The sequence below is a fragment of the Prinia subflava genome, chromosome 3 (assembly GCF_021018805.1).
Source record: "Prinia subflava isolate CZ2003 ecotype Zambia chromosome 3, Cam_Psub_1.2, whole genome shotgun sequence".
Taxonomy (NCBI): Eukaryota; Metazoa; Chordata; class Aves; order Passeriformes; family Cisticolidae; genus Prinia; species Prinia subflava.
This window is the reverse complement of record NC_086249.1, coordinates 17090902-17117396: the sequence shown is the minus strand read 5'-3', so window position 1 is coordinate 17117396 and position 26495 is coordinate 17090902. Positions and strand designations below refer to the sequence as shown.

At 44.1% G+C, this 26495-nt stretch overlaps 2 protein-coding genes across 10 annotated transcripts in view; one reads left to right on the top strand and one right to left on the bottom strand.

Annotated features, from left to right (window-relative positions):
- NHLH2 (nescient helix-loop-helix 2) overlaps positions 1–19394 on the bottom strand; it is a 50968-nt gene extending 31574 nt beyond the window's left edge. For 2 of the 3 annotated variants that reach the window (XM_063394082.1, XM_063394083.1), the window contains exon 1: positions 18207–19381. The gene's annotated coding sequence lies outside the window, so the exon portion shown is untranslated. Of the gene's footprint in view, positions 1–18206 lie in introns of all 3 variants that reach the window. The other variant, XR_010079950.1, reaches the window with a different exon arrangement.
- Positions 17355–26495, top strand: part of SLC22A15 (solute carrier family 22 member 15) — a 47880-nt gene continuing 38739 nt past the window's right edge. For 6 of the 7 annotated variants that reach the window (XR_010079947.1, XR_010079948.1, XR_010079949.1 and 3 more), the window contains exon 1: positions 17355–18245. Coding sequence is in view for 4 of the 7 variants with exons in the window: in XM_063394072.1 (XP_063250142.1) it covers positions 18159–18245 (87 nt within the window). In the remaining 3 variants the exon portion in view is untranslated. Of the gene's footprint in view, positions 18246–20138; positions 20265–26495 lie in introns of those variants that run through there. The other variant, XM_063394074.1, reaches the window with a different exon arrangement.

Sequence of the window (26495 nt, the reverse complement as noted above, 5' to 3'; positions counted from 1 at the left end):
TCTGTGCACTGAGACTTTTCCTCACCCTTGCTGCCAATAGCAGTTTGACAGGTTTTATTATACTCCATTATTCACAACAAGCCAGGTCGCTGTGCCATATGCTGTCCAGTCCTGCTAAAGCTAACCATGTGCCCATGTTGGCTGCAAACCAAGGCTAGTTAAAACCTGCTCCTTTTTTGCATGCTATTTGTTTTGAAAGAATTGGACATGGGCTTCATGTCAGATGTTCCAGTGCATCTTATCACACCACTTTGCTCACCCTCAGCAGCCTAAACACCAAAACAATTGGAAAATCAGGGATCCTGGTATGGTTTGGACCTGGGGTTCTTCTAGTAACATGTGCTGTTCTGGAGCTGACAGAGTATAAGCAGGAGAAGAGCCTTAAATGTCTCTGGGGCCACTGGCAGTGTGTTCAGCTCGGGGTGTAGCCTTAGATATGACTTCATGCACTGCTTAGCAGGACCCACAGCAAGGAAAGGTGGAATGTTTCTAAGACTAAACCTGTGCTCCACCAATAACAGCTGTTTTAGAGGCATTGCAGCTACAGCAGTCATTGTGTCTGCATTTGGCCGGACAGACTTCCTAGCACATTCTCCAAAGCCCAGCCTCCTCCAAGTCTGCACTCACAGCTCCATGGCCCACACAACTTGCTGTTTCTTGCTTTTTAGCTGCTTTTGTTGGTCTGTTTTGTTTGAATGTTTGCTGACTTGCCAAACCCTACAGTTACCAACACACAGCCCCATCTAAAAAAAAACATTTATTGCTGCCGTTCAAGTCTGCCAGATTTTGGATCCCTCTCCTACTCATGGTTTGCACTGTTCCTGTTCTCAGATGGATGTTTTCCTTCCTCTTGCTGCATCCATTTAGCTGATCCTTCTTGCTGTTCCCACAGCTTTTTCTTCCCAACTCCCCATCAAACAAGCTGATGGCAGAGGCTACTTACAAGTTCACCCATTTCTAGGCATAGCTCTTGTTTCTTTGGGTGTGCTGTCTGCTGGTTCTCTTGCATTGCCTTTGATGGTGTTTTCCATTTTGGGAAATGAGCAAAACCTGAAAGTTTTTGCAAAGTGGTGCATTCCTTTCACCCTGCTCCGTGTCCACCAGCAGCCGGTGATTTCTCTGACCACCATTACCAGGGACCCTTGTGGTGTGTGGCACTGTAAGGACCAAACAGAGGTCTTATCTGCCCAACACTGTCCATAAAGTGTCACTGTTATGGTACATGGGAGTCGTGGTGGCAGCCTCAGGCTGGAAACTGTGTCTCCCATTGCCCACAGTGAAGGCAGACTTAGGTCTGTGCTGATGACATGAAGTATGTTTGATTTTAATTATATACCCAGCTTTGCACTTGAAACACAGTGTGAGGCCTGATTCTTGCATCTTCTCATAAGAGCCTTGATTTCCATCACATCCTTAATGCATCTCAGTTTCTAAGAGTCCAGCCATTTGCATAAACAATCATTTTAATGCTGTGTAGGATCATGAATTGTAACAGACCGCATACTTCATTTTGTTATACAGCCAGGGATCTTCTTGCCACTTTCTTTTTCTCTTCATGTTGTCATAAAACATCTATAGATGGTCTTCATTGTTTCCTGGCTTTATAGTCAAGGCCGGCAAAACTCAGCTTCATTAGTCTCACAGATGGCACAAAGGGGTTACTATCTGACTTTATCTTAGGCTTGAAGGGCTTTCACCTTCTTGAAGTATTTTGGTATAGAGCTGCATATGATCTACAATAACCTCTTCATCCTCACATATGACAAGGATGTTCTGGCATTCCACCATTGTCCCATACAATAAACGGAGTACTAGCATCTCGCACAGCCTTTCTTAGGCTGTCTTCCACAGGCCCAAGGTAAGCTCAGGGCACAGATGCCCAGATCTAGATTGAGCTGTACCTCTGCCTTATCCTGCCTTACTGGCTGATTTTCCAGACCTGTGTTGTAACCAGCTTTGTCCTAGCTCTGTTCCCATCTCCTACAGCTACTGATTGACCTCTCTGACCTCATTTCATCTTGTCTAGGACAGTCAGTAGACTGTCATTGTCCTGCCCTGCTCCAGAACTGTGAGACCATGTGGGTGAAGATGCTGTTCTGCTTATGTTGAGGTCACCCCCGGTCTCCTGCCTGCCCCCCTCAGCAGAGAAGCCATCCTGCTGCTCCTGGACAGGTATTGTGTTGGTGCTGTCAGGCATGTCCTGTTTGGTCAAATCCATAGCAATAAAAAGCAGCCAGATTTCCAGTTGTTTTCAGGAGAAATGGCCTGACTTTGTTGTGGTAGGTCTAGAGAGAAAATTAAGTCATGATGTCTACAACCTTTAGGGAGATGTTGGTACACAGCTAACCTTGCTTTAGTACACTGCACACATCAATACTGAAATTTCGCCTGCTATTGTGGGTCTGTTCTTGACTCTTCTAAAGCATGTTTGTTGCTTTCTTTGAATCTTTCCTGAGATCAAGATGTGTTTAGCTGTTTCAGGCACACAATAGGTTGCTGTTTCTTGTACAGATTAATGCATTTTCTACTATGAATTGCATTTACCTTCCACTGGCCAATGCATAATCAGCACACGGATGTATTTCTCCCAGCTCATTTTCCTGCTTATCATTTTTGTTAGTATTGCATGGCAGCTGGGTCAGCAGTCCAGCAGAAATCAAATTGGTCATTGATCTTTGAGCAGAGTTACTACAATGGTAGCTGAATGGCAGCCTTCAGAGACGTGCCTCACATATGTGAATCTACCTGGCTCTGTTGTCACACTACAGAAATCCTTTGCACTGGAAGTCTGTGTTATGTACCATACCATTCATTAGACAGCTGTGCTTTCCTTCTGCAGAAGAGATCCCACTGGGAAGTGAAATGGTGCTGCTTCTCCAGCATCTTCCACACCTGCTCATGACCTGTATATTATCCACCTTGTCTCTTGAATTGTTTCTGTGGGATGTGTCCTGGAATATGATTTATTATTTGGCTTTCCTGCTTCATGAAAACTGTTAGCTCTAGCAAATACACATGTTCTTCTACATCAGCCACTGTTTTGATGCTGCTTTTTGTTCAGTTCAGCAGCCCATGCTACTCTTTCCCTGAGTTTTCCCTGGGTTTGTGTCTTTGGGCAAGCTGGAGTTCTCTGTCCACAGGTAGGATCACTTGCAGGGATTTTTAATGGGGCTCACTGAGAGTTTGTTGTTGATAGTGTTTCTTCTCTGCTCATGTTTATTATGCATGGTATGATTGTATAAGCACCAATACATTGTAAATTCCCTAAAAGCAGCTCTCTCAGCTCTTATTGCACTGGGATTACTGTACTCACCAAATATATTGCAGGCTTCCCCATATCATGGGGGTATGGGTGTTTACCCACAACAAGTGTATCTCCCTCACTACTTCACCTTTTACTCCAGTGAGATGTGGAAAGGGATAACTTTGACTTCTGTGTCCATGTGCCCCATAACCAAAGATGATAAAAAAGTCAAAGCAGGAACACTTCCTTGCAGGCTAGGGCACATAATTTTGAGACTTGAAGCAGACTACCCTTGGACCATTTCTGCAAGTTTCCTTCTTTCCATGTAGTCCCATTCTTGCTGTAGATATCACAGGACTGCATCCTCTTCTATATTGCCACAAGCTCACTTGGTAAGAACCAAAAAGGTTCCAGCTATAAAAGAGAAGTCTCCTTAGGGATGATGTCTTTTTACAAATAGCATTAAAATACATGTGCAAACTGACTTAGCAATTCCTCCAATATTTCCTTCCCACATTGACACAGACTGCTACATCAGAAAGCATGTCTTTTGCTGGATCCTCAATATCACTCCAAATGCTGCCCAAGGAACTGTGAGCCCTCAGCCCCAAACAACAGATGGATAGGTTTCAAAGGCTGGAGTCTCCACTTTGTCTAGCAGCTATTTTATTAGTGCCAAACAGATGTGTGTGCAAATGCCTCCTGCTGGAAGCGATGCCTTTGATCCCTGATATCTAAACTATTCACTGGTGGAAGGAGTCAACAGCCCAGGTTTAATAATGAGTTATTGTTACCCATTTCTTTCTTATTCCCTGGATTCTCTCCAAGATGCACTGATGGCTTTGGTAGATCACTTGACAGACAGAAATAAGATATTGGCAGCTTCTACAAAATATCCCAGGCTACAGAAACTGAAGTCTTCAACCTCTGCCCTTCAACCCTCAAGGAAGCATGATGCAACACACTGTTGTAAAAGGATCTGAAGATGATCCTGCTTATTAACAGATCACAGAAATGTGCCCTAAACCAAACTGATTTCTGACCTTTATCTGACCATAAATACTGCCCCTCTTGCCCAACCCTGGGTAACACCTTGTAGAGTGGCATAATTGACCTTCCCTGCTTATCCACCTGACATGGTGCACTTGTATGAGCTTACAGAGGATTCTCTGCATGTGACACCACTTCTAGGCCAGAAAGAAATGCCTGCTGTGTATTGTGTGACCCCAGAGTGGCAATTCAGACTTGGGAACTCCTACCTCTGTCTTGCTTTGACAAGCAATATTACAGGGTGAGCGATCCAAGGAGCTTGCTAAGTCTCACATACAGGTCAGTGCCTTTGTTTAAACATTCAACACACTTCTTCAAACTGCCTGGCAAAAGGAATGTGTTTGGAGGTGTAAATGATTTTGACAATTCAAGTGTTGTGTGTTAATACACTGATCAAAACGCTGAGAATTTTCAGGTCAGGGCACATCTGTTCATCTCCGCGATCTTGTTAAGAGGCAAACCCTTACAGCCCGGGAGACACCGAGGAAGCATTGTGGGATTTCTCTGTCTGGAGGGATTCCTTTCCAGTATTAACTAGTGCTGGATCTTCACCACAGAAAGATTCCTGTCAGAGCCTTAAGCACTAAACAGAGACCTCAGCAGATCAGTGTTAAACCAAACGGGAACGAAAAGGCCAGAAGCGCCTCCTCGCCGTTTCCCAGCCTCAGCACTGATGAATGGCGAAAGTCGACAACCATTCATCAACATGGCTAAATGAATGCAAGGAGTTTAGACAATGCTAAAAGAAGGAGCAGAGTCATGGGGCCAATCTGCAGAGCTATTCTTGCTTATGTGAGCTTTGGGTCAGTTCCCTGCCTGTGCTGCTGATTCATTAGATAAATCTGGGCACTTCTGAGGCTAACGGGAGGTTTTCTGTTGTCTGACAGGAGTTTGGCTTTAAACTGTCATTGCCTTCCCTGCTTAGGAAATATGGATACTTCTGCTCACTAGGGAAGCTCCCTTTCAGCTTGCACCGCTGAGGATGTAACAAAAAGCTAAATCTCTCCGCCTGGGTGCAATGCAGCTTGTCTATCAAGAAATATCCCTGAGAATAAACACTTCTGTTGAGTTGCTGCACTTCATTTCTAACAAAGCAGAACAATTTGCATTACAACTCAGTTGTTTTAGAAGACAATGGGTGAAATCTGGAGCTTGACACTTGGCTTTCACTCAGTCTGTCTTCTCTGGGACTATCGCCAGCTAAAGAAGGGACAGAAGACACTGTAAGATGCAGTAGTACCAAAAGTGCATTTTTATAGTGTTACTTGTCCAAAGGCTGCAGGGTGAATATATTTATAAACTCAGGCAAAGCTCAGGGAAATCAGTTGACATCTTTGCATTGACCTTAAGTAGTTTTTGGATCAGTGACAAAATAAATATGCAGGTTCTGGAAAATCCTGGCAGGTAGGCAAGAAGAATACTCTGGTTCCTCTTGGAGGATATGGGGAGGAATGGAGGCACAGAGGTGAAATGGCTTGTCTGGTGCTGCTTGGATAATCTGAGACTAACACTAGGTAAATGCATAGATCTTAGAAATGCTGAACGTGGTGCAAGGATGTTCAGTTGATGTGAAATGGGATAAACTTCAAAATGCAAATTCAAATTGCTTCAAGAAACTTTTCAATCTAAAAAAATCCCAATGTCTCATATGAATTTGGTGTAGCATTAATTAAGGAAAAATTTCTTTTAATCGAATCTGAAAATCTCTCTTGACTATTGTCTCTTCCATTTCTGCCTTTCCTCTCCTTTGGTGTCTTTGTAGCTTTTATGTTTTATTTACAGATAACTGGAAATGAAACATAAATTATCCCAACTGGAACTCCAAAGAAATCAGCAATTTATGAGTGTATTTAAAATATTCTTGCTTAGAGGCATTAATGATGGATGGGTGGATGGACAGATGGATGGGGTGGCAAAGGTATGTTCTGACGCGTGGGGTGAAAATATCTTAGATCTGGCCCCAGATTTTCCTGATTTAGAGAAAAACTAAATCCCCAGGCCTAAAATCTAGGAACTGAGTTCCTTGAGTGTTTTGGTTTCTGTATAAGATTGCCCTGCCTCTGATCACAGCTCTCAGTTGACTCAATTAGCAAGTCTCAATTGGCAAGCCTTATTCAGCTATTTTTCAAACAGCTGAAAATATAGATCCTTGTCTGAAGTATGGAGTGTGGTTCCTTCTTTTGGTATTAGGAATATGACTTAACTGACACATAATATGAATATGTAATGTAACTGGTAATGTAATTTAAGTGGTCATGATGGGCCAGAACATGACAGAGGAGAACACAGGACTCTGGTCAGATGACTAAAGTTACAGCAAATTTTGAAGAAGGGGGTGTTGCATTTTACATCAAGGGTTGCATTCCCTTTTCTGAAGGTGTTTAATCCATGCTGGCTGACTGCTAGGTTTCCTGTCCTCCTCATGAGCAAATCTGTGGTTCTCACCTCTTGACTATTTGCTTGTAGATTTAGCAGTGCATCTCTGCCAAAAAAACCCATCTCAATTTCCATTTTTGCTTTTTCCCTTTCAGTTTACATAGACATAGATGTAACTTTTCTCACTTAACTTCTTTCTGTTGATTTCTTTATTAGCAAGTATTAAACTATAGAGAAGTTTGTATTGAAGTCCATATGGCACATATGATAAAGTTGTTTCAAGTGGCACTGTGGACTAATCACTTCCCAACTGTTCTCCACTCACGAAGAGCAAAAGCAGCTCTGCCTGTATTCTTAGCAAATCTTTCCTTGCTTTTATTGGCAATGCTTCTGTTTTGGCAGCAACCTGTCAAGTTTAGAGCTGGCAACCACAGTTTTTTCGCATTCTCAGATGAAACGTAGGCAACATGTTTTCTATGAAAACACCCTTCCTACTCTTCATTAGTGCTTCCAACATTATTGTTCTTGGTACAGAAAGCAAACATTGGTAGCTTTCCCTCTCCCAACACTGTAACTTGAATGGAACAGGGTTGAACTGACATGAAATTTTTGACTGAGAAAAAATGCTCAGTGAAGATACAACAATCAAAGTCCCACTCAGCAAGGCCAGAATGGCTGAGTCTGTTATGCAAGTGCATACCAAGTCCAAGAGTTGTGAACTGGTTTTGAATGAACTGCCAGGTCCACACTGTGCCGTGCAGAGATACTCAATTCAGAGTACTGGAAATGTTACAGTGCGTTAGCTTCACTGCACCATGTTCCATTCATGTCCCATGCATCTCTTTCAGCTCCATAAACTGATCCTTAGAAACACATTTCACAGAAAGCAAAGCAAGTCCAAGAAGTCGGGTTTCTTTTTCCACTTGGTATAAAAAACGCGGCACACATCTGAAGCATCAACAGGATCAGGATACTCTTTGATTAAGAAATGAGCTCGTCCCTACCATCTTTGTTTAAAACCCATCTGCCTCCCTGTGCCTTTCACAAATTATTTAAAATCCAAATCCCTGTAGGGACTTTATTTTATGCTCCTAGATCTCTGTTGTCCTAATGTGTCTACACTTACTGCGAGTTTTCTACCTTTGGTCTCCTCCTTGCAGGAATGTTGCCAGCCCAGTCTTTGCAAAAAGACCTGCAATAGTGGCAGTCCACTTCACAACTGTATCTGGAAAAAGATCTCATAACATCTTCCAGCACTGCTGCTGACTCCCTGTGCATCTCACAGAGCTTACAAAAATCAGCTTTGCTCACAGCCTCCATTTCCCTAAAACTCCTAAAACTGACTTGAACTCTTGCTCCACTCTAGCCCCTAGGGCAGCTGGTAATTTAGGGTGGGATTCAGTTCCCCATACTCACATATGAGGATTTAAAAAATAAACTGGAAGGGCAGTGAGGAAGTTAATCTCTGCTGAGAAGCTTGGAGCCCTTTCTCTTGCCCACCCTGGGGTTAGGATGGATATCCCAGCCCCAGTGAAGAGTAGCGCAGCTGTTCACACTTGTGCTTCCTTTATCCCTCCAAATGGAGCCTTTGCCCTCTCGACACAACGCACTTCAGTGACTGCAATCATTAAAGGCGTTGGAAATAGGGTCTGAGACTTATGTAAACTCCTGCCTCAGGTGTTGTGACCAACGAACCGATCAAAAATGCCAGCTCCTCTTAGAATGCCATCCCTGAATTCATACCCCACGGCAGATCTGTCACACAGTAGCCAAACATGTTAATACAGCTGAAGCCTTTAGGTACACTTGTACCCTCAAAACTCAGTGGAGTTGCTGTCATTCTCCAACTGTTCAGTGGCCTAGATGAAATTAGTTAGAAGTCTAAGTGCAGCTGCTAATAAAGACACTGTATTTCCACCTCAGAAAAAGCACCATCTCCCTTTGCTGCCAGATGTCCTCCTTGGCAGTTTGAGTCAATGATGAGCTAAGTGATGGAGAATGAACCCAGTCTCCAAGAGGAGTCCTCAGGCCTTGAATGTCAACTGTGGAAACTGAAGATGGGAAGTTCTCTATTGCTGCTCACTGCTGGGGCTTGGAGTTGATGTCAGTTCCTACTGATGTTTTTTGTCACCAGAGTCTAATATAGTTGCTTGTGTGAACTGTCCCCTGCACAGGAAACTTCTTCCCTTGGCTCCACACAGGTCTCCCAGAGATCAGTCTCAGGGTGGATCAGAAGAGCAATCCCATCAAGAATTGGAGTGTTTGAGACCAGCTGACAAGTACAGCTTGTAGATGACCAGATTTTGGGGAGAAGAAATGCGTATCTACCTTTTCTGCTTTCCTGTTATTAACAGAAAGAATTAGACTGGGAGACCAAACTCAGATGGATGGGTTGTTCTCACAGGCCAGAGTTCCCACAGAGGGAGGAAATCGAGCAGGAATACTGCCTGCAAACTTTTCTGAGTAGTCTGTAGATGCAAAGGCTCTGCATAGCTTAAATTCAGCACCACCGCCACCTTTGGCAGCAAAAGTGCTCTCCAGCTTTTACTTCGTTTATATCAACAGTCCTAAATCAGATTGCTCCAAACATCCAGCTCTGGACTGAAAGAAGTGCTTTGGGAGCTGGTTACAGAAAATCACACATCTGAGAATCTTTTATGCACTTTCTCCCTGCTTTTCCAGCTGAGGAGCTTTCCCAGGTAGTTCTTCTTCTGTGCACTGTCCCAAAAGAATAGCAGATGTAACAAAGTAGACAGTCTCAGAGAGCTGAGGCTGTTCAGCCTGCAGAGGAAAACGCTTTGGGGAGACCTCAGAGCACCTTATAGTACCTGATGAAGGGAACCCAAAAGAGAGCTGGAGAGGGTCTTTTCACAAGGGCATGCAGTGAAAAGCCAAGGGAGAACGGCTTTAGACTGAAAGAAGAGAGATTTAGATTGGATATTAGGAAGCAATTCTTTACTCTCAGGGTGGTGAGGCACAGAACAGCTTGCCCAGAGCAGCTGTGGATGCCCCATCCCTGGAAGTTTTCAAGGTCAGGTTGGGTGAAGCTCTGAGCACCCTGGTCTAGTGGAAGACCATGACGGGTTGTTGGAACTAGGTGATCTCTAAGGTCATTTCCAACCCACACCATTCTGTGATTCTGTGAAAGTTTACAGAACTACAAGTGGCATGAAAGATGCAAAATCTCCTCCAATTTCACCAAATGAAGAATAAGGCATTGGCAGGTGGCGAGTGTCAAGATAAAAACAGGAGGTCCTTTTTCAAAGAACATGCAGTTACACGCTGGAAATCCTTGCTGCAAGACACAGTGAACAAAAGAGCGGGCAGAACTTCCAAAGGGGACTGGACAGTGGAAGAGAACTTATCCAGACCTACTTACTAGTCATGAAGGCATCAGCTGTGGCTGAACCAGCCACACATTGCAAGAAGACTTGGAAAGGGGCCTGGGAAACCTTGGGGTATACTTTCCACCTTTCCTGTAGTCTTCCCTTGATATCTGCAACTCCTCGGTGGCAGAGACAGGACTGATCTTTATTGAGACACACTACAGATACTTCTATATGAGGTGTGTACCTCATGATATCGGCAAGGGTCAATGGGACTAGTCAGGTCTTAGAACGAGCTCGTTTCAAAGTCAGACAGCCCGCCCTGGCCAGTATAGGTAGAGTGGGCTTTCCCTGGGGCCATAAGAACCTTACAGGAACTGAAGTGCGGACATCCATAGCCTTTGACTCTGGATTGAAGATGACATCCAAACCCACACCAAAGAGCTGCGTAACAACTTTTACTGAAACCCACCCGGAACAGCAACATGACGTTTTGGAGAGGCATCCACATTTCCAACAGACCTACAAAGTACAGCAACTGTCCTGGAATGAATGCAGCAGAGTCACCAAGTTTGTTCAGGGAATCACCCAAAATTTTTTCAGGATAGAAATACTACTGGAAATAAGATCTCCCTTTCCTTGATCATACAAATCCAGAAAGACTAGAAATATGGTTGCCTCTTCCTGAATATATTTTGAATTCCTCTAGAACGCACTGATTCAGAAGATCATGTATTTTTAATGTAGAGAAATCCTTCTCTATTTGGAGGACAAGGATGACTCTTGGATTTTACCGTCATCCAGATTTTCTAAAAGTCTTTGAGTTTGCTGCATAAGACTTGGATTCTGCCATTTCAGTTTTCTGAAAGGATTTCTCCCATTCAGCCTACATTAACTCAAGACAAATTTGCTTCTGTGCAGTAGCTGAGAGACTTAAAAATATATAAAACTGCCACATGCATTTACCTCCAGGAATTCAGCTATGTGATTTAGACTTGGGAAGGGTCGCATTCTGCCCTTCTCCTAGGTTTTGCCCACATACACAAATTTTGCAGCTACTCTGTACCTATTATGGCAATTTAAACCACCCCAGCAGTCTGGAAAAGGTGACCATCATGGCCAAGAGACAATATACTGGTAAGACTGGTACTTATCCTTGCCATGGTGAGGAAGTCAACCCTTTGTAGAGCAGCTGCTGCTCTCACCTCTGGTAGAAAAATGTTCTTTGGCTTTGTTGTATATTGCAGCTCCATGCTGGTATAGTGTGATGTAGTGATGGGCACAGTGACTAATAGTCATAGCAATTAAGAACTAGATCTTTACAAGTCTGAATGGCAAATTTGCATATCTTTTGCCAGAAACATCCGACGAGACTGCTTTCATATTCTGACAAAGATTAATCCAGGCTACAGCGTCCAACCCCAGATTTCAGCCGTGCCTTATTTAAATAGCACATTTAAGCAGCAAGATGTGCAAGTTGCTGTCATGCCCTATGCTTCAGGAGACACGCCAAGAGGGCTAATGCCCGAGTGCCGCCCTGCACAAGCGGCTTGCCCGGCTCCAATGAGCAGCGCTCCAAAGCGGCGCAGCGCTCCGCGCCCCTTCGCGCCCCTCCGCGCCTTCGCCCGGAGCGGCGGCGCTCGGCCGCCCCCTGCGGGCCCCCGCCGGCGCCGCAGCCGCTCTTTGTTCCCGGCGCGCAGGGAACCTCCGCCAGCTGTTCATTTATTGATGGGTTTTGTCCCGTCCTGAAAAGAGATTTAGGCATCTTCCTCGGTGCCTGCCTTCTGTTGGGTGGAAGGGTTCCGCCCTCCCATTTGTTTCACCCGCGTCGGGCCAGAGCTGGGGGCCGGGAGGGCGCCTCCGGCTACAGAGGGGCTCCCTTTTGCCGTCTTCCCACCCAGCTCTTTTTCCCTAAGGGCCAGTTGCTGAGGGTGCCCCGCAGAAACACGAGAAACGTGGCACTAGGGTAGGTTTAGATTGGATATTAGGAAAAAATCTTCACTGAAAGGGTGGTCAGCCATTGGAGCAGGCTACCCCAGGGACCTGGAAATGTTCAAAACCATCTAGAAGTGGCACTTGGGGATATAGCCTTGTGGTGAAAAGCTTTCCTTGCTATGAAACGGTGCCCTGTGTGTCTTTTTTTCACCCATAAATGAATTGCAATGTCGGAACACAAGGATGACTTGAAACTGCCTTTTTCCTTGGGTAATGGGAAGCACCTGGAATTCTCTTTTTCCACTGCCTAGCTGGTTAAGTTTTAAAAGCATTCTTTGCTGCAAAGCCCAGATTGTGTCACTGTCCTTTCCCTGGTATTATTAAGTGAGCATCTTCCCTTGCAGATGTCTTGTAGATGCTCTGCAACATTGCTTTGAGAACTACTTCTTTGGAGAAAGAAAGTCCACAAGACCTTTGTGTCTTTGGAACTCTCCCAAGGTGCAAATCTGTTTGCTGAAGAAATGCCCTACTACTACCTTTAAAAAACCTCTTTGTGGAATTCTAGTTATTCACATAATAAGTATCTCCCTCCTCCCATATCTAGAGCTAAATATACAGAATCCCATCATCCATGGCTGTTTCCTCTGTTTTGTGCAGAAGCCTAAGGTACATCTACATCGTTCCTTGGCTCACACTTTGGATAGCCCTGAGCTGGTATGAACCAGAGCCTGGCAGTCTGTGCCTGCTCATCAGGTCCAAAAAGCATTGCCTCATCTGCCACAGTGCTTCTAGGTCTCCAAACTCTGGATCATTTTGACTATGAGTTTCTACCTTATACTCAGCAGCACTTGTCTGGTGTCTGGCTGTCTTCACACTTGCCTCTTTGAGGGGTGTTCCTAAATCATCACAGTTCTTTTGCAAGAGCAGGACAAGAACAAAAGCCTTATTTTTCATTTTGGAGTTGCTGTTGTAAGATAAGTTACTCCTGTGATAACCTGCAGCGGGGGGGGAGGGGGTGGTAGTGTCAAAAATACTGAGCAGAACACCAGGACTGCACTGCATGGCACAGCTGGGATAGAAATAGCTGGTGAAATCCATTAGGTTATCCTTAATTTTTGCATTTTGAGAGAATTGTGGAAAAGCTATCACTTGCCCAATGCCCCCTCTGCCTCCAAATCCAGAGTGCTGTTGCCTCTGCCAGACAAACCACCTGTGCTTCTGCTTGCTTCTGTGGGATCTTCAACCCAGTCTCCAGAGCAAGAGACACGGTCCAAACAAGTCTTTTGCATGCTGGTGATATGGCAGAGAATGAATGGTGTAAATGTCAAGATTATGAGCAGTACTGCAGCCAAATGATGACTGCTTGGAAAGAAAAGAGCCTACAGAGAACACATGGGTTCTCTCAAAGGCAGTGGGGCTCAACAGTTCAAGAGAGCCATTTAGAGGCACAAGCATTCACCTTTATGTTCAACATTGTTATCTCTGTCCCAGTCACTCCTGGGAGGCCACAGAGGCCAATCCTGCTTCTTAAGGCTACCCTGTTTTTCTTTTTTTTTTTTACTGTCTAAGATTTTAGTTATGTTTAAGCATAGAGGTGTGGTTCATAAACACTTTTGCTCAGCCTGCAACCCCTGACAGTGTTTGTGATGAAAGCAGAGCTCCCACCCCAGGACGGACACTGCAGGCAATGTCCAAGTGGTGGGAAGCTGAGCGGGATTGAGAGTTACAGAGGCTGCTGGCCAAGAAGGTGTTGGTCACAGATGTGTACTTTGGGGTGTGACCAGGGGAGACATCCTGAGAGCAACTATCCTCTGCCAGAGATACACAATATGTGAGCAGATTTCTCAGGAACTGGATCTGTCTTGCAACAGACAACTGTCCATCTAGGAAGGGATAGGGAATCAGCTTTTAACATCATTCACAGTTCAGACAAAAATTCAGTATCCCCATGCCTCATCTAAAATTGAAAAGTGCCTCCAAAGGAATTGTTTGTTGCTTTGTTTGCAAAAAGTGCAAACAACACATCAGAGAAGCAAAAATGCCTTGGTGGATTGTTTGGCTGCACACTTAGTCAGGGTATATTGTAATGAGCCATATGCTAGCTTTGCATAGTATTATGGGGTAAGCCAGCTGCAACGAGCAGCTGATTAGTCTGGTTGGAAAAAATCTTCATTTTCCGTAACAGGGGGCCAGCAAAGGCAAGCATTCTGGCAGATACTGTCAACCCTCTGCTCCTGTCATCGTGCTGTGGACCAGATGAAGTTAGGAGATCAAGAGAACCTCTACTTTATTTTCACCTTAAAGGAGGGACCCCTTCTTAGTGTTGGGCCTGTTTAATAGTAATGGGTTTTATGAACCACAACCCTTTTATATCCTTGTGGAAGAGATTTCCACCACTCTTCCCACAGCTGCCATTCTCACTGTTGCAGTTAGACCTCAGTCTTTTGCCATTCAGTGTTCAGCACTCACCTCAGCTGATGTGGTGGAAACCTCCTGTGAGGTAGGGGGGTGGTGGCCACGAGGGGTGGGAACCTGATGAAGTGCAAGATCACAAAAGTGGCAACAGGACTGCAAATGTCCTTTCTGGCCCAAATGCCATCTCTTGCTGTGGCCAAAACCTGATGCCTACATAGGAGTATCACAAGAGAGGGTAAATATTTCCTTCAGGTATCAGCTTTGAACAATTTGTCTCCTGGGGACTTTACAGAGTCAGAGGTCTTTTCTTTTTAACATAAACCTCAGAGGAATTTTTTACTTGTTAGTATTTGTTGGTCCTTCACTTGAACCCACTTATCTTTTGTCATCTGCAGCTGCCTGGCTACAGAGTTTCATATCTAACTCACAATATCCACTCATGGATGACCTGAAACTTCCTCCATCAGGAACAGAACTTCTTGAGATCTCATCTGTGCCAACTGCTGAATCAACAATTTGTGTGCACACCTTTGAATGGGTAAGAAATCCCCAGCCAGAAGGTGGGAATATCAAAAGTTTTTTTAAGGTCTTTTTTAAAACTACTATTGCTTGTGTTTCCAAAGAAAAGATACTGGCTATTATCAGAATCTATTACAAAGGAATATAGCAAATCTGAAAACACAACATCCGTGAACCAAAATGAGTTTTTAGCTCTAAAGCACTAAGATATCTGATTTCACTTTTTTTTTTGTGTTTTTGTTTTGTATTTGGTTTTGGTGGGTTATGTTTGTTTGATTGTTTGTTTGTTTGTTTCCCAGATAGGAACATAGCTCAGGGTTATCCCTGTGCACTTACATATATCTAGTACTTTGAATCTTGGTCATCATTACATACAGACAGAAAAGGGCAGAATGTATCTGGAACTATTATTTCAGAAAGGCTGAAAAAGAAGCCACGCAGCTGTCTCAGTTTTGGGTTGCCCAGATGAATTTAATGTGTAAGCCTCTAATGGCAACAAACCCATGAAGCAGTAGTAACAGAATGAGGGTTGGGAGCGATGTGGAAAAACCTAGGGGGCACCACATTTACGGATGAGTAAGAAGCCTGATTTACTCTCATTAAAAGAAAAGATCCCCACAGACAGGATTATTAAGAGTATTCTTATTTGACATGGTTATTATTAAGGAGGAGGAGGGGGCAAATTATACATTAATGAACTTCACAGACAATAATTCTCTGGGAAGATCTGAGGGCTCAAGCAAGGACAGATCATTGGCTAAGCTGAGTGTAGTGCTACTGTTGACTGAAATCTCTAAACATTGCACTCAATCCTCTCCAAAACAACTGACCTCCAAAGCCACTGGGACAGTGGCTTTTCATTGCCAGTGAGTTTTTAAACTTGTCCCTACTGCCTCTTGTCCTGTTGGAAGGAAGCACTGAGAAGAGCCTGGGCTCCTCCTCTTCATTCCTTTCCATCAGGTTATTTACACACATTGTGAAGCTCCTCCTTGAGCCTTCTAAGCTTTAGGCTAGACAGCCCCAGCTCTTAGCCTTTCCTCACACAACAGATGCTCCAGTCCCTTAATTCATGGTTCTCTGCTGGACTGAGTTTGGGAAGCAGCAGAAGAGGAGACAGCTCCCTGACAGCTGTTTTCCCCAGGCACAGGGCATTGTTGCACGGTGTTGGTACGTGTAAGGCCAATGCTGTAACTTCACCATGGTCAGGACTGGAAGCTGTGGGAGTCAGAGGTGTTATTTCAGCAGAGGCGTGCCAGGAGCAGAGCAGAAGCATCATCTGGAAGGCAGCACCCCATGGAGGTGAACACAGAAAGCTGAGAGTTCTTAATTGGTGCCCATCTAGCAGGCAGAGCCTGGAGCTTGGGTGGCTGTAAGCAAGCAGGGAGCAGAGGGAGGAAAACCCCCAGGCAGGAGTGCTGGAGGTCCCAAGTGACACAGAGATGAGAAGTGCCTGGGGAATGCAGGGTGCACATAGCAATTGGGGAGGCAGTACAACTCTGATGGGGAGGCACGCACTGCCTCCTTCCCTAGGGTCTGCTGACCTTTGCTCAAGAGTTGAGGGTGAGCTGGTGTTGATGGTAAAGCTCCCTACTGCTGGACAAGCTGGAGTAAAGCTGCGGTTGCCACAGAGTGTGGCTGAACTGGCGAGAGTGGGAAGGATGAGGAGATGGGGAGAAGAGTGCCGAGCTCCCAAACACAAGGACATGTCCTCCACATCTTAGCTGAGCAATAAAATGAGACAAGTGCAGTTGGGTGAACTGCAGAAAGGTCCTGACATTTCAGAAATCCTTTCCTGTTTTGCCTTTAATCAATCTGTACTAAGCCTCAAATATGAAAAGAAGTGCTTAGTGCAAAGGTGAATTTCATTTTAAGAGTAAATTGCTTTGATGATTGTCGATTTGCCAAGATTTTTTCAGCACAGAAATGGTATTATTTCCCAGGCTTCTGGCATGGTCCTAAAGGTCACAGCTTGCAACAACTCTCTTCCTTTCTATTGTTCATACAATAAAACCTGCAAGCATAAAGATGTTGCTGTGGCTTCTCTGTACCACTAGGTAAAAAAAAAAAGTCTCAACAATCTAAGTTGTTTCATGTTTCTGGAGCTTTATTGTAAAGGCGTCATGAAAATGGACCATGAAAAGCTCGCTGCCACTTTGCAAGATGACTATTTCACTTATATTTATCTCTCTTCCCTTTCTCTATGCAGTAGAGTTCATGCTCCTTCCCAAACCAGTCCCATTACTTCTAAGCCAGAACTTCTACCCCATGTTCACAATGAAGGCTCTCAAAATTCTTTTCATAAAATACACTACAACTACAGTTTTGTGGAAGCTGGTGTAATGGAGAGAGGCATGTCCTCACCGTGCATTAAATCAAGAACAGTAAGGTTTGTGTGGGTCCAGAACTGACCTCTAGTGGCACCTACACAGTAGCTTTATCTCAGATTCGGCTTTTTTTTCCTTTCCCCGCCCCCCCCCCCCTTTTTTTTTTTTCAACTATCGGCAGGTAGGCTGTGAAGTATCATTACAGAATATCCCACAGCTGAGGTGTGTCAGCATTTTGGCCTGTGAACTGATGGAGCTTAAGCAGCGTGCACTGTGTGGGTGCAGCTCCTAGGCACCCTGTTCGGTCCGGTGCAAACCTGTGAGCGCGCAGTGACTCCACCGTGCTTTGTTGGATGAAACTGGACGATGGGAGCCCAGCTGCTGCACGGACAATGCCACAAAACCCGGCCACCTCCCCGGCATGGACCCAGAGCAGCCTTTCCTCCCAGCCCGTAGGGCCAGCGTGCTGCCCTGGTCTAACCAAGGCTCCAGAGGCAACAGAGGGTGCAGTGCCCTTTCTCTTCCCAAGAGCTGTGCCCAGGTGTGACCTCAGGAGGGGTGCACATCGCCTCTGCACCTCGCACCCACCTCCCCAGCGCCGAGCCCGCTCCTCACTATGACGGACCGGCGGAGGCACCTCGGCGCTGCCTCGCTGCCAGCGCTCTCCCGCCGCCCCTCGCCCCGCACAGCGCGCCCCACGCCCATCCCAAACCACGGAATCCCGGGCCCTGCGCCTGCGCTGAGGCCCAGCGCGTTTCCGCTTCCCCGGCGCCCGCCCGGGAAAGAGGGAGGTGGCTGCATCCCAGCTGCTGTCCCCGGAGCCTGCGCAAGAGCACCGCATCGCGCCTCCCGCCCTGCCCTCCTCCTCCTCCCGGGCTCCAGTTCCGCGAGGGCCCGCTCCGCGCCCCGCCCCGGGGATGCGCTGCTCGGCGCCCGCTCGTGGGAGCTGCGCGGCGGGCGGGGAGCGGGATGGAGGTGGAGGAGGCGTTCCCGCTGGTGGGGCAGATGGGCCCTTACCAGGTGTACCTGTGCGTCCTGCTGGCCGTGCTCCTCCAGGTGAGAGGCCGCCCTTCCCGTCCGCTCCTGTCCCAGGGGGAAGCAGTGCCGGGAGGGGGATGCTCTGGGTGAGGTGCTGTTCCCGAAGTGTTGGGTGAATGTCCCTCGGTGAGTGCTGCCCAGTGCGAAGGCTGGTGTGGAGGGCTTCTGGTGAGGGCTGCTGGTGGCACTAACAGGTCTTGCGCTCTGGGTCTGTCCTGCAGCAGCGTGCTGTACTCCTGGGACACAGGTGACCTCTGCCCAAAGCAGCGCTCAGTTCTGCGGGGTGAATTTGGGGCAAGCAGCTGATGCTCTCCGTGCCGCATCGCCTGAGCGATTGCACCTCGTGTCACTCGTGGAGCACATTAGGGGCTGGTTAGGTGAAGGGCTGGCTGAGGTTAAACTGAGGTTTCCGTGACCTGGAAGACGTGGACTTCTGTAAGAGGCTCTGCTGGGAATCCTGTGCAACCTGGAGTTAATGGGCTAGGCTGGGAATTCCTAGGTTGTGTGTGGCTTGATTGTCACTGGTAATGTGACAGGTGGCCACTGATACCTCTGTGTGCAGAAGCTCTCATGTAAGCAGCTGACAGGTGGTGGTTGCCTATGTTGCTTTGATTTGCCCCGACTTATCTTGTAGAATACAGGGGCAGTGTCTCTCCACTAGGTATTTGGATGAGGCCTTACATTTTGGGTAGCCAGGTTTGTGAGATACACACGTTAAGTTTTGTGATAAAAGTGGAGTCCAAAATAACAGTGGAGTGCTGTAAGGGAACGCTCTTCTAGTGCTCTAGAAGAGACAGACTCTCTCTGGAGAGAGTTTCAGAGACTTGCATGGGCAAGTGATGTGCTCTGCAGCCATGTTTGTCACTTTTCAGTTTTGCTTCATCTTTGTGCATATTCCTGTGAGGACAGGGAAGGAAGACAAGAATAATATGTGTACTGTCACAGTCAGGCGTAGGACTGAAGTATGGTTTGAATGTGACAGAAGTCTGTTTTACCCCATCAAAAGCTTCACTGTCATGAATTCAGCTACGCTGAAAAGTGCTGGGTTACTTCCGCTGTGGAAATTTAATAGTTGCAGGAAGGAAGAGGGGAATTTGAATGTCCTCCCTCCTCTGCTGACCCATATTTTGTACTAATCAAGAAATTCCAGTCATGAGCTGTGAGACTGAAGATGTCTTTTCTTGGCAACCCCTAGACTGAGTGAAATATTAAGAAGCTTTGTGAGATGACCAAAGAAAATTCAAATGCCTAGTCCTGTTGGATGGGAACTCTATACTTGGTTGCAAAGTTATGATGATAAACAGCAAAAGCTTTGTAGGTTTCTATTTCCTGGTACTGTTATTTTTAATCTTTTTAAAATACTGATTTAGCTGATTAATTCCTTAAAATGAGACGTTGCTTATTCTGCTGGCTAGCTGGTTAGAAAATGTATATGTTCACTGAAGATTAAGAATTACAGCAGCAATAGTTACTTCTTCTTCCAGTGCTGGTCATGTTCTGGAATGAACAGCAGACCCTGACAAGTGCTCTGTGTTTCCAGAACTTTTAGTATGGGTCATCTGTTCCGTAATGTTTGTGTTTGTTTGTTTTGTTTTAATGGATTAACTTGCATTTCTCATGGGGGAAGTAAACAGAAGGATCTTTGCAAATCCTGGAACTAATTCAGAATAACTAAAGAGGAAATGATAGCAGGTTTGCAGGTCTGCTTTTTTCCTTCTCATGTTATCTTTAATTCTTGAACTGTACCAATGAGTACCATCCTCTGACTGGTAGGTTTTCTTTACTTCAGATCATGCAGGCCCAGGACTCTGTAAGGAGTTTAAATGTGAAGCTTATTGTCTTCCAGTTCATGAGTAGATGTGGACTTACTGAGCTGGTTCCTGCTTGGGTGGTTGATTGCTTTTTGTGTTCCTTTATTGGTGCCAAGTTACATAATGTGTCGCTGGGATGTGCGAGAGCAAGATTGAAGGCAGGTTCCACGACTGGTGTTAGTGTTTTGTCCGGTTTATCATCAACCTTTGGAGGATGGACCCAAAGGTAGGTAATGTATTTTGTGTGTGTGATGTAGAATGTAGATCTAGGTAATTGTGGACTGCTGTAGTGGATTAGATGCAGCATATGGCAGCAGAATGAGAACTCCTAGTAGTCTATATCACTGGCTGTGCCATGATTATTCCATTTTATTGCTCATTTCCCCATCCCTTTCCATGTGCTCCCTCAGTTGGCCTATATTTTTGTGTTGGCCTGTTGCTATAAAAAATATTTCTACATTCTTAAATGTAAGAATACCCGACGTGTGAAAAATGTTTGTCTGCTGTGTCAAGTCCCTTCATCTTTGTTGCCAATATCCAGAACTTAGGCTCTGTGCTTTCCCTTCCCAGTAAGATTCCCAGCAGGTGCACTTTCTTTCCTTGCAGACTTTTATGCTTTTTCATCTCTGCGTGTTACAAATCTCTGAGTTTCATACTTTATAAGTACTTTCCTTCATTCTAGTGTTGTTTTCTGTAACGTAAGTTTCTATAGTAAGCTACTTCCACCATGTAGCCTTAGTGATACGCCAGTGTGTCTGGTCTCTGAATTCTAATTACAGACATAGTTTAGCTCACAGACCTTCTCTGAGCCAAGTTCTACCAAACACTTCTGTTTGTAGGGGTGACTTTCCACTTGAGTTAATTTTCAGGTGGGTTTGAGTGAACTAGGACTTGATATGTGGGATGAGCTTACTGACATTCTGGCAAAAACCTCCAGGTTGCTTGTAATTAGAAAAATGTTTTTCTATGTTACCAGTGTAAAATGAGATTAAGTGGAAGTCTTGTGGGCTCCTTCTTTTGTCTTCCCTGATTTCTATTATTCCTCTGCTACCTGCTGCTGTTATTCATTAACCTGCTGAGCTGTTACTGTATCAAGGTATGCCTGGCTTATTCACTACCAACTTAACAGGAATTTGGAAGATTTTTAGGTGTGTTCTGGAGCAATGGTTGCTAACTTCATAATGGACTGACTACAGCTAATGTAGAAAAATGTTTTTGCAAATGACATGGAATTACAGGAAGACTTGACTTACCTGAAGAATGTGAAGATTGACTAATGATGTGGAATAAGGGTTGGATTACTCTTGCATTTTTAGTATATCTTTAAGAAAGTGAGGAAGAAAGAAAGGGAGCTGATAACTCTTAAAATACTTAGGATTTATTTTGAGCTAAAGTTAAGTACTTGATACCCGTTCATTTCTGGAAAGGTTGTCACAACCTTTTGAAATTATACAAAAGTATTATTAAAGAATACTCTTCTGGTGTTTGTTTAGTGGGTGTAGCAACATGAGACAAAATCCCACACCTTGATCAGATCCTTGAGAGGATACACGCACACTTAAAAATTAACAGTTTCTTTGTCTCTTGTGGTTCAGCATATGTGGTTGAACAAGTCTGGCCTGTGCCAGTGAATCAGAGCTAAAGGATTGCCCAAGCCCAAACTGAGAATGGGAATGTGCTCTTACTGTATCTCTACTGAAAGGCTTTAAAAAACATGTTAAAATTTAAAAGGGAGCTCTTGTTTGCACAGCTGAAAAAGGCTTTGCCTTAAAATGAGTAACGTGCATTGCACAGTAATGTGGATAATTACCAAGGGTGGTTGTTCCCGGCAATCTTAGGAACTCTTTACTAACTGAAAGAAGGGTGTAAAAACAGTTAAGACAGTTACATCAAGTTGCTTGAATTATACCTTTGCCTTAAACTGTTTGTGATGTAGTGCAGCTGTAATGAGTGGTGCTGCTAACATCACATTACTGTTGGCAACAATATCATGTATGACTGCTGTCATTACAATATCCCAGTACAGAAAGATGGTCTTTAATCATCCCATCTGAACAAGTGTTTTGAGGGAAAGCACATTCTGGGGCATGTGGCTTAAGTAAGGCAGGCTCATTCCAAATCTCAAGAAACAGTTCAGAAGAAATGGTGTCTGTCTTCAGACAGGATGCAGATGTGATCCCCTATGTAGCCTTGCTTAACTGTTTCTTGACATTTCTTATCTATGCTCTGTACATACCCTATCTCTTTAAATGGCATGAGACATCATTCTGTAGTTGCAATGACAGTAATGAAATAATTTGTCAGTGAATCTTCTTTCAGTACTTATATTTGCTTGAATCTTTTAAACTTTTCTTTGAACCAGCCAGAACTCATCATATGTTGAACAACTTATTGCCAGTCCTGGATGATATATACTATTTGGATTTTATCTGAATAGGAGGAGCAAAATAAATTGCAAATGTGGTGAACAATTTAAAATTAAGAAAGGAGAGGGGTATTTCACAAATTGCATTACAGCTCTGGTATGATGTGCTGCAGTTGTTCAAGGGGCATCATGACAAGTATGATGTTTACCCAAAGTTACTTGCACTGTAACTTAGGCACAGCTCAAGTACAAGTGTCTGTAAGGTAAGTGAGCAAAGTGGCAAATATAAAAAGGATTTTCAGAATTTCTGTGTAATGTTTTTTGAGTTTGATTACCTCAATGTTTGTGGTTTTTTTTCTGTATGTGGGAAAAGTATGAGTTTTAAGTCTCTCTGATTCTCAGTAAAATAGTTGCAGAATGTGTGTCAGACATGTGCAGCCACTTCCGTGGAGGAGAGGTTTCAAATGTGATATGAATACAAACATAAAAAGTAGGGACCTAAATGTTTTTCTTGGGAAAAGCTTCGTATTCCACACCTTTTTGTGCATTGTGTCTTACTCAGAACATGCCTATGCTGAGGGATGGTGTTGCTTTCCCTGTAAATATGATGAAAGCTTTTAGAGTACTTGCATTACTGGATATAAATCCGTGTTCTGGTATAGCATACTCCTGTTTGGGAGGACAAATAAATGAGGTGGGTATGAGTATGTAAGCTGTTGATGCATAAAGATGTGCTGCTACTCATTTGGCTAAGAATATTTCCATCTGAAAGTTGATGGAACTTCTAAGTGAAGACAAATCTTACCACTTACTTCAGTTGAGAGGGGGAAATACTTAAAGAAAAAAAGGTAGTTCTTTGTTCATGTGTGACATTTGATTTCAGTGGTGCTAACCAGCAATACTTGTTCTCTTAGTCCTTCTTTCAGATCCATAACTAACTTCCTTAAGAGAGATAATCACCTGCCTTTAATGATATTACACTTATAACCTTAAAACATGAATGCAGCTGATGCAGACATTGTGGCATTTTCTGCAGAAAACCTGAAATAACAATGCTGGGCTGTGACGTGAAATAACAATGTCTTATTAGCAATGGGGTCCTTAACTCTCAGATACAGTGCAAGAAGCATGAGTTTTGGGAGAGGCATAGAGCAGGCATTCTGAAGACTTTCCAACAGAGGGAAGGTAGCAGAGTATTCTACCCATTAAAAAAACCCCAAAAAAACAACAACCTGAAAAGCAATCCAAAACCCAATTTATTTATTTTTTTTTTAAGCCCTTCTGTCTTTTTTTTTAAAAAAAGAAAGGTGGCTACATGGTGTGTTGAGTGAAGTTGTCAGAAGGAGCTTGCTCTGGGGCTCTTTACTGGAGCTGTAGCTGAATGCCTTGATTTTTGCAGTCGTTTTTAACAACAGGCAATGGAAGGTGCGTGCAGGCACTGTGTCAACAGTGATTGTCATATCTGTATGGGCTGTGGGTAAAACATACAGGGAGATGTTTTCAGATTATTAATAATAAAGTTGTTATTACATAGACTATTTGGTGCAATGGGATGATATTTGGACTCGGTGGGAGCTGAAGCAATCCCATCTTCTGCTATTTGCCTTTCAGCCTGGCAAACAACAATCCAGCTAGCCAATCTGTCCTCTGAGCACCCTCGAAGAGCAGCCTGGGAGTTAACAGGCATAATTCTGTTGGGTAGCAAACACTATGGGTTAAAAATATTTGTATTATGACACATCATCTCCCCTTCCTTCTTTCCTGCCCCTGTGTACTCATAGTCTCTAACTTCCCATGTTTTGTAGGCAGTAAATTGCCTGTGTTTTTCCACTAGCAATATCAAGGCGCTCCTCACTGACACATCTCCATTTTAGAGGCTCTAAATTCTTTCCTCCTGTGTGAGAGAATTAGTAGGTGTGTAATTGAACTCAGAATATTTGTTTCCCACTTGCATGAGATAGTTGCTCTTTATTTCTGACATAGATAAAGTTTTATGTTCTCAAATGTCTTTGTTATTTTAATTAGAGTAGTTAATGGGATTACTTCTTTATGATAGTGCTTCTTGTGTATTGTTTGCATTAAGCAAAACCTGTTTGCTTTTTCCAAGTGCTAGCCCAGGGGGACTGGAGTCCCTCTGGAGCAATAATATCTGTTTTCTAGGTCTTGTCTGTTTACAGTATGATCTCTGACTAAGTTTGCAGTTTAACCTGGTTAAACATTCCATTCGCTGGGTCGTTTTCCTAATCGTGGTGGGCTCAGGGTGAAAGGGTGTTAAGAATTTGCCTTGGAAGGCTCGATGAAGGTTTCGAGATCCTTATCTAAGGAAAGACGGAGAGATTGTGTATATAGCTTACAAAACTTTGTGATGTTTAGTTACTGGTGTCTTAAAAATATATAAATACCAGAGTTCTTTAATATCTTTCAGTTTGTACACCCCTGACACACTTCTTCCTTAAGAGGTTATGCCCTTTTAATTTAAGAGTGCTGAAACATTTCTGTAATTCTTAATTATTTTCCTGAGCACTTTCAAGAAATACTTCAGGGAATTCTGAAGCCTGTAGGCTGTAAGCTGAAAATCAGGTTTAGCAAGTTTCACGGTGAAACTGGAAAAACAGATTTTTCAGTTCTGGAGTATCATGTTGCTCTGAAATAGTAGTAAGCAGAAGGCATTATTCAGTTTAAAAAAAACCCATAAACAAAACACAAGTACATCTAATTGCTTACCCTCAGACCGGTCCTTAAAATGAATAAATAAATAAACAAGTAGAAGTAGTGTATACAAATGTCTGCATTGTCTTTTAGTCTGGATACTTAAGCAAAAACTTTGGAAGTAATCAGTAAATTACCAAGTTAAATGCTTTAGCCAAGAATGTACTTTTCTTACGGTCTTAGCAGAACTACCTCCCTGAGACCAAGATGCTCACCCAGTATTCCTTGGCAGTGTCCCAAAATGTCATGCAAAGGTGAGGACTTTGATCATTTAAAATACTGCCTGTGATTCAGATAAGTTTATAGCCAACACAGGCTGGAAAGTACAGAGAGAAAGAGGGGAAAACATAAAACACAGACAAGAGAATAATCATGCTTTTGGAAGCAGGACTAAACACTGCCTGATACTTGTCAACCCACAGTTCCTGCATTTTTTTGCCAGCAGTTGCTGACTTTTTTCATGTTACTCTATAATACCATTGGGATGGTCCTCTCCTGGGCTGCTTTGCATGATATTCATAAACTGGAATAGGAACTTAGAGCACTTCTTTGCTGTATTCTTTTCCAAATCCTTTTCCTCATAAGAAGAGTGGAGTGGCACTTTTGATGTGATATTGGTGAAACTATGCAGCTGGTATTTGATTGAGGAGTTGTGGCACTTGACTGCGCATTAATGCAGTTTGACTTCTTGAATATTCCTGTTGAAGCAGAGGTAGTATTAATAGTGCTTTTTATAATTTTGGTTCATGTGTATTGCCTTGGTTCTTTGACTTAACAGTCTGTGAGCTTTCTTTATGTCTTGAGTTTTTAAAGGCAGAAAAATTACACTTCCAACTCTATTATTCATGTTCAGAGACCTGTCAACCTGTGATGTGAGTGAGGGTGCTGTGTTCCTGTGGCCCTGCCAGACAAAGTCGTGTGCACAGGAGTCACTTGGACAGATGTTGCAGAAAGCTTGTGCAATTAAGGTATTTGCTCTTCCGATGCTGCTGTTTGCCCGTGGAAAGTAAAGCAGCCCTTGTCTGAGTGTGGCAGCAGTCACCTGTCTTGTGGGCACCCAGACTGAGCAGGAGCAACAAACCCTGCTGCTGCCAGTGCCCACCAAAATAATACTGAGCACGAAACAGAGCTGAGGGGTGTGTGCTTGGGTGTTTGGAACAGGAGGGAGAAGCTAGAGGGGCATTTTCCACAAACCTGTAGGAGGCGAGGCTCTGAGAGTTGTGGTCTGCTGTGATGTTTGTCATCATTGTAGGTGTTAAAGAATTTCTAGAAGGAGGTTATGTGAGGTTTTGGACAGATTTTGCACTTTTTGCTGTAGATTCTGGAAACCAGCAGTTTCACACTTAAAAACTCTAAACTGTGTAGGTTTTCTCTGTTTCTCTG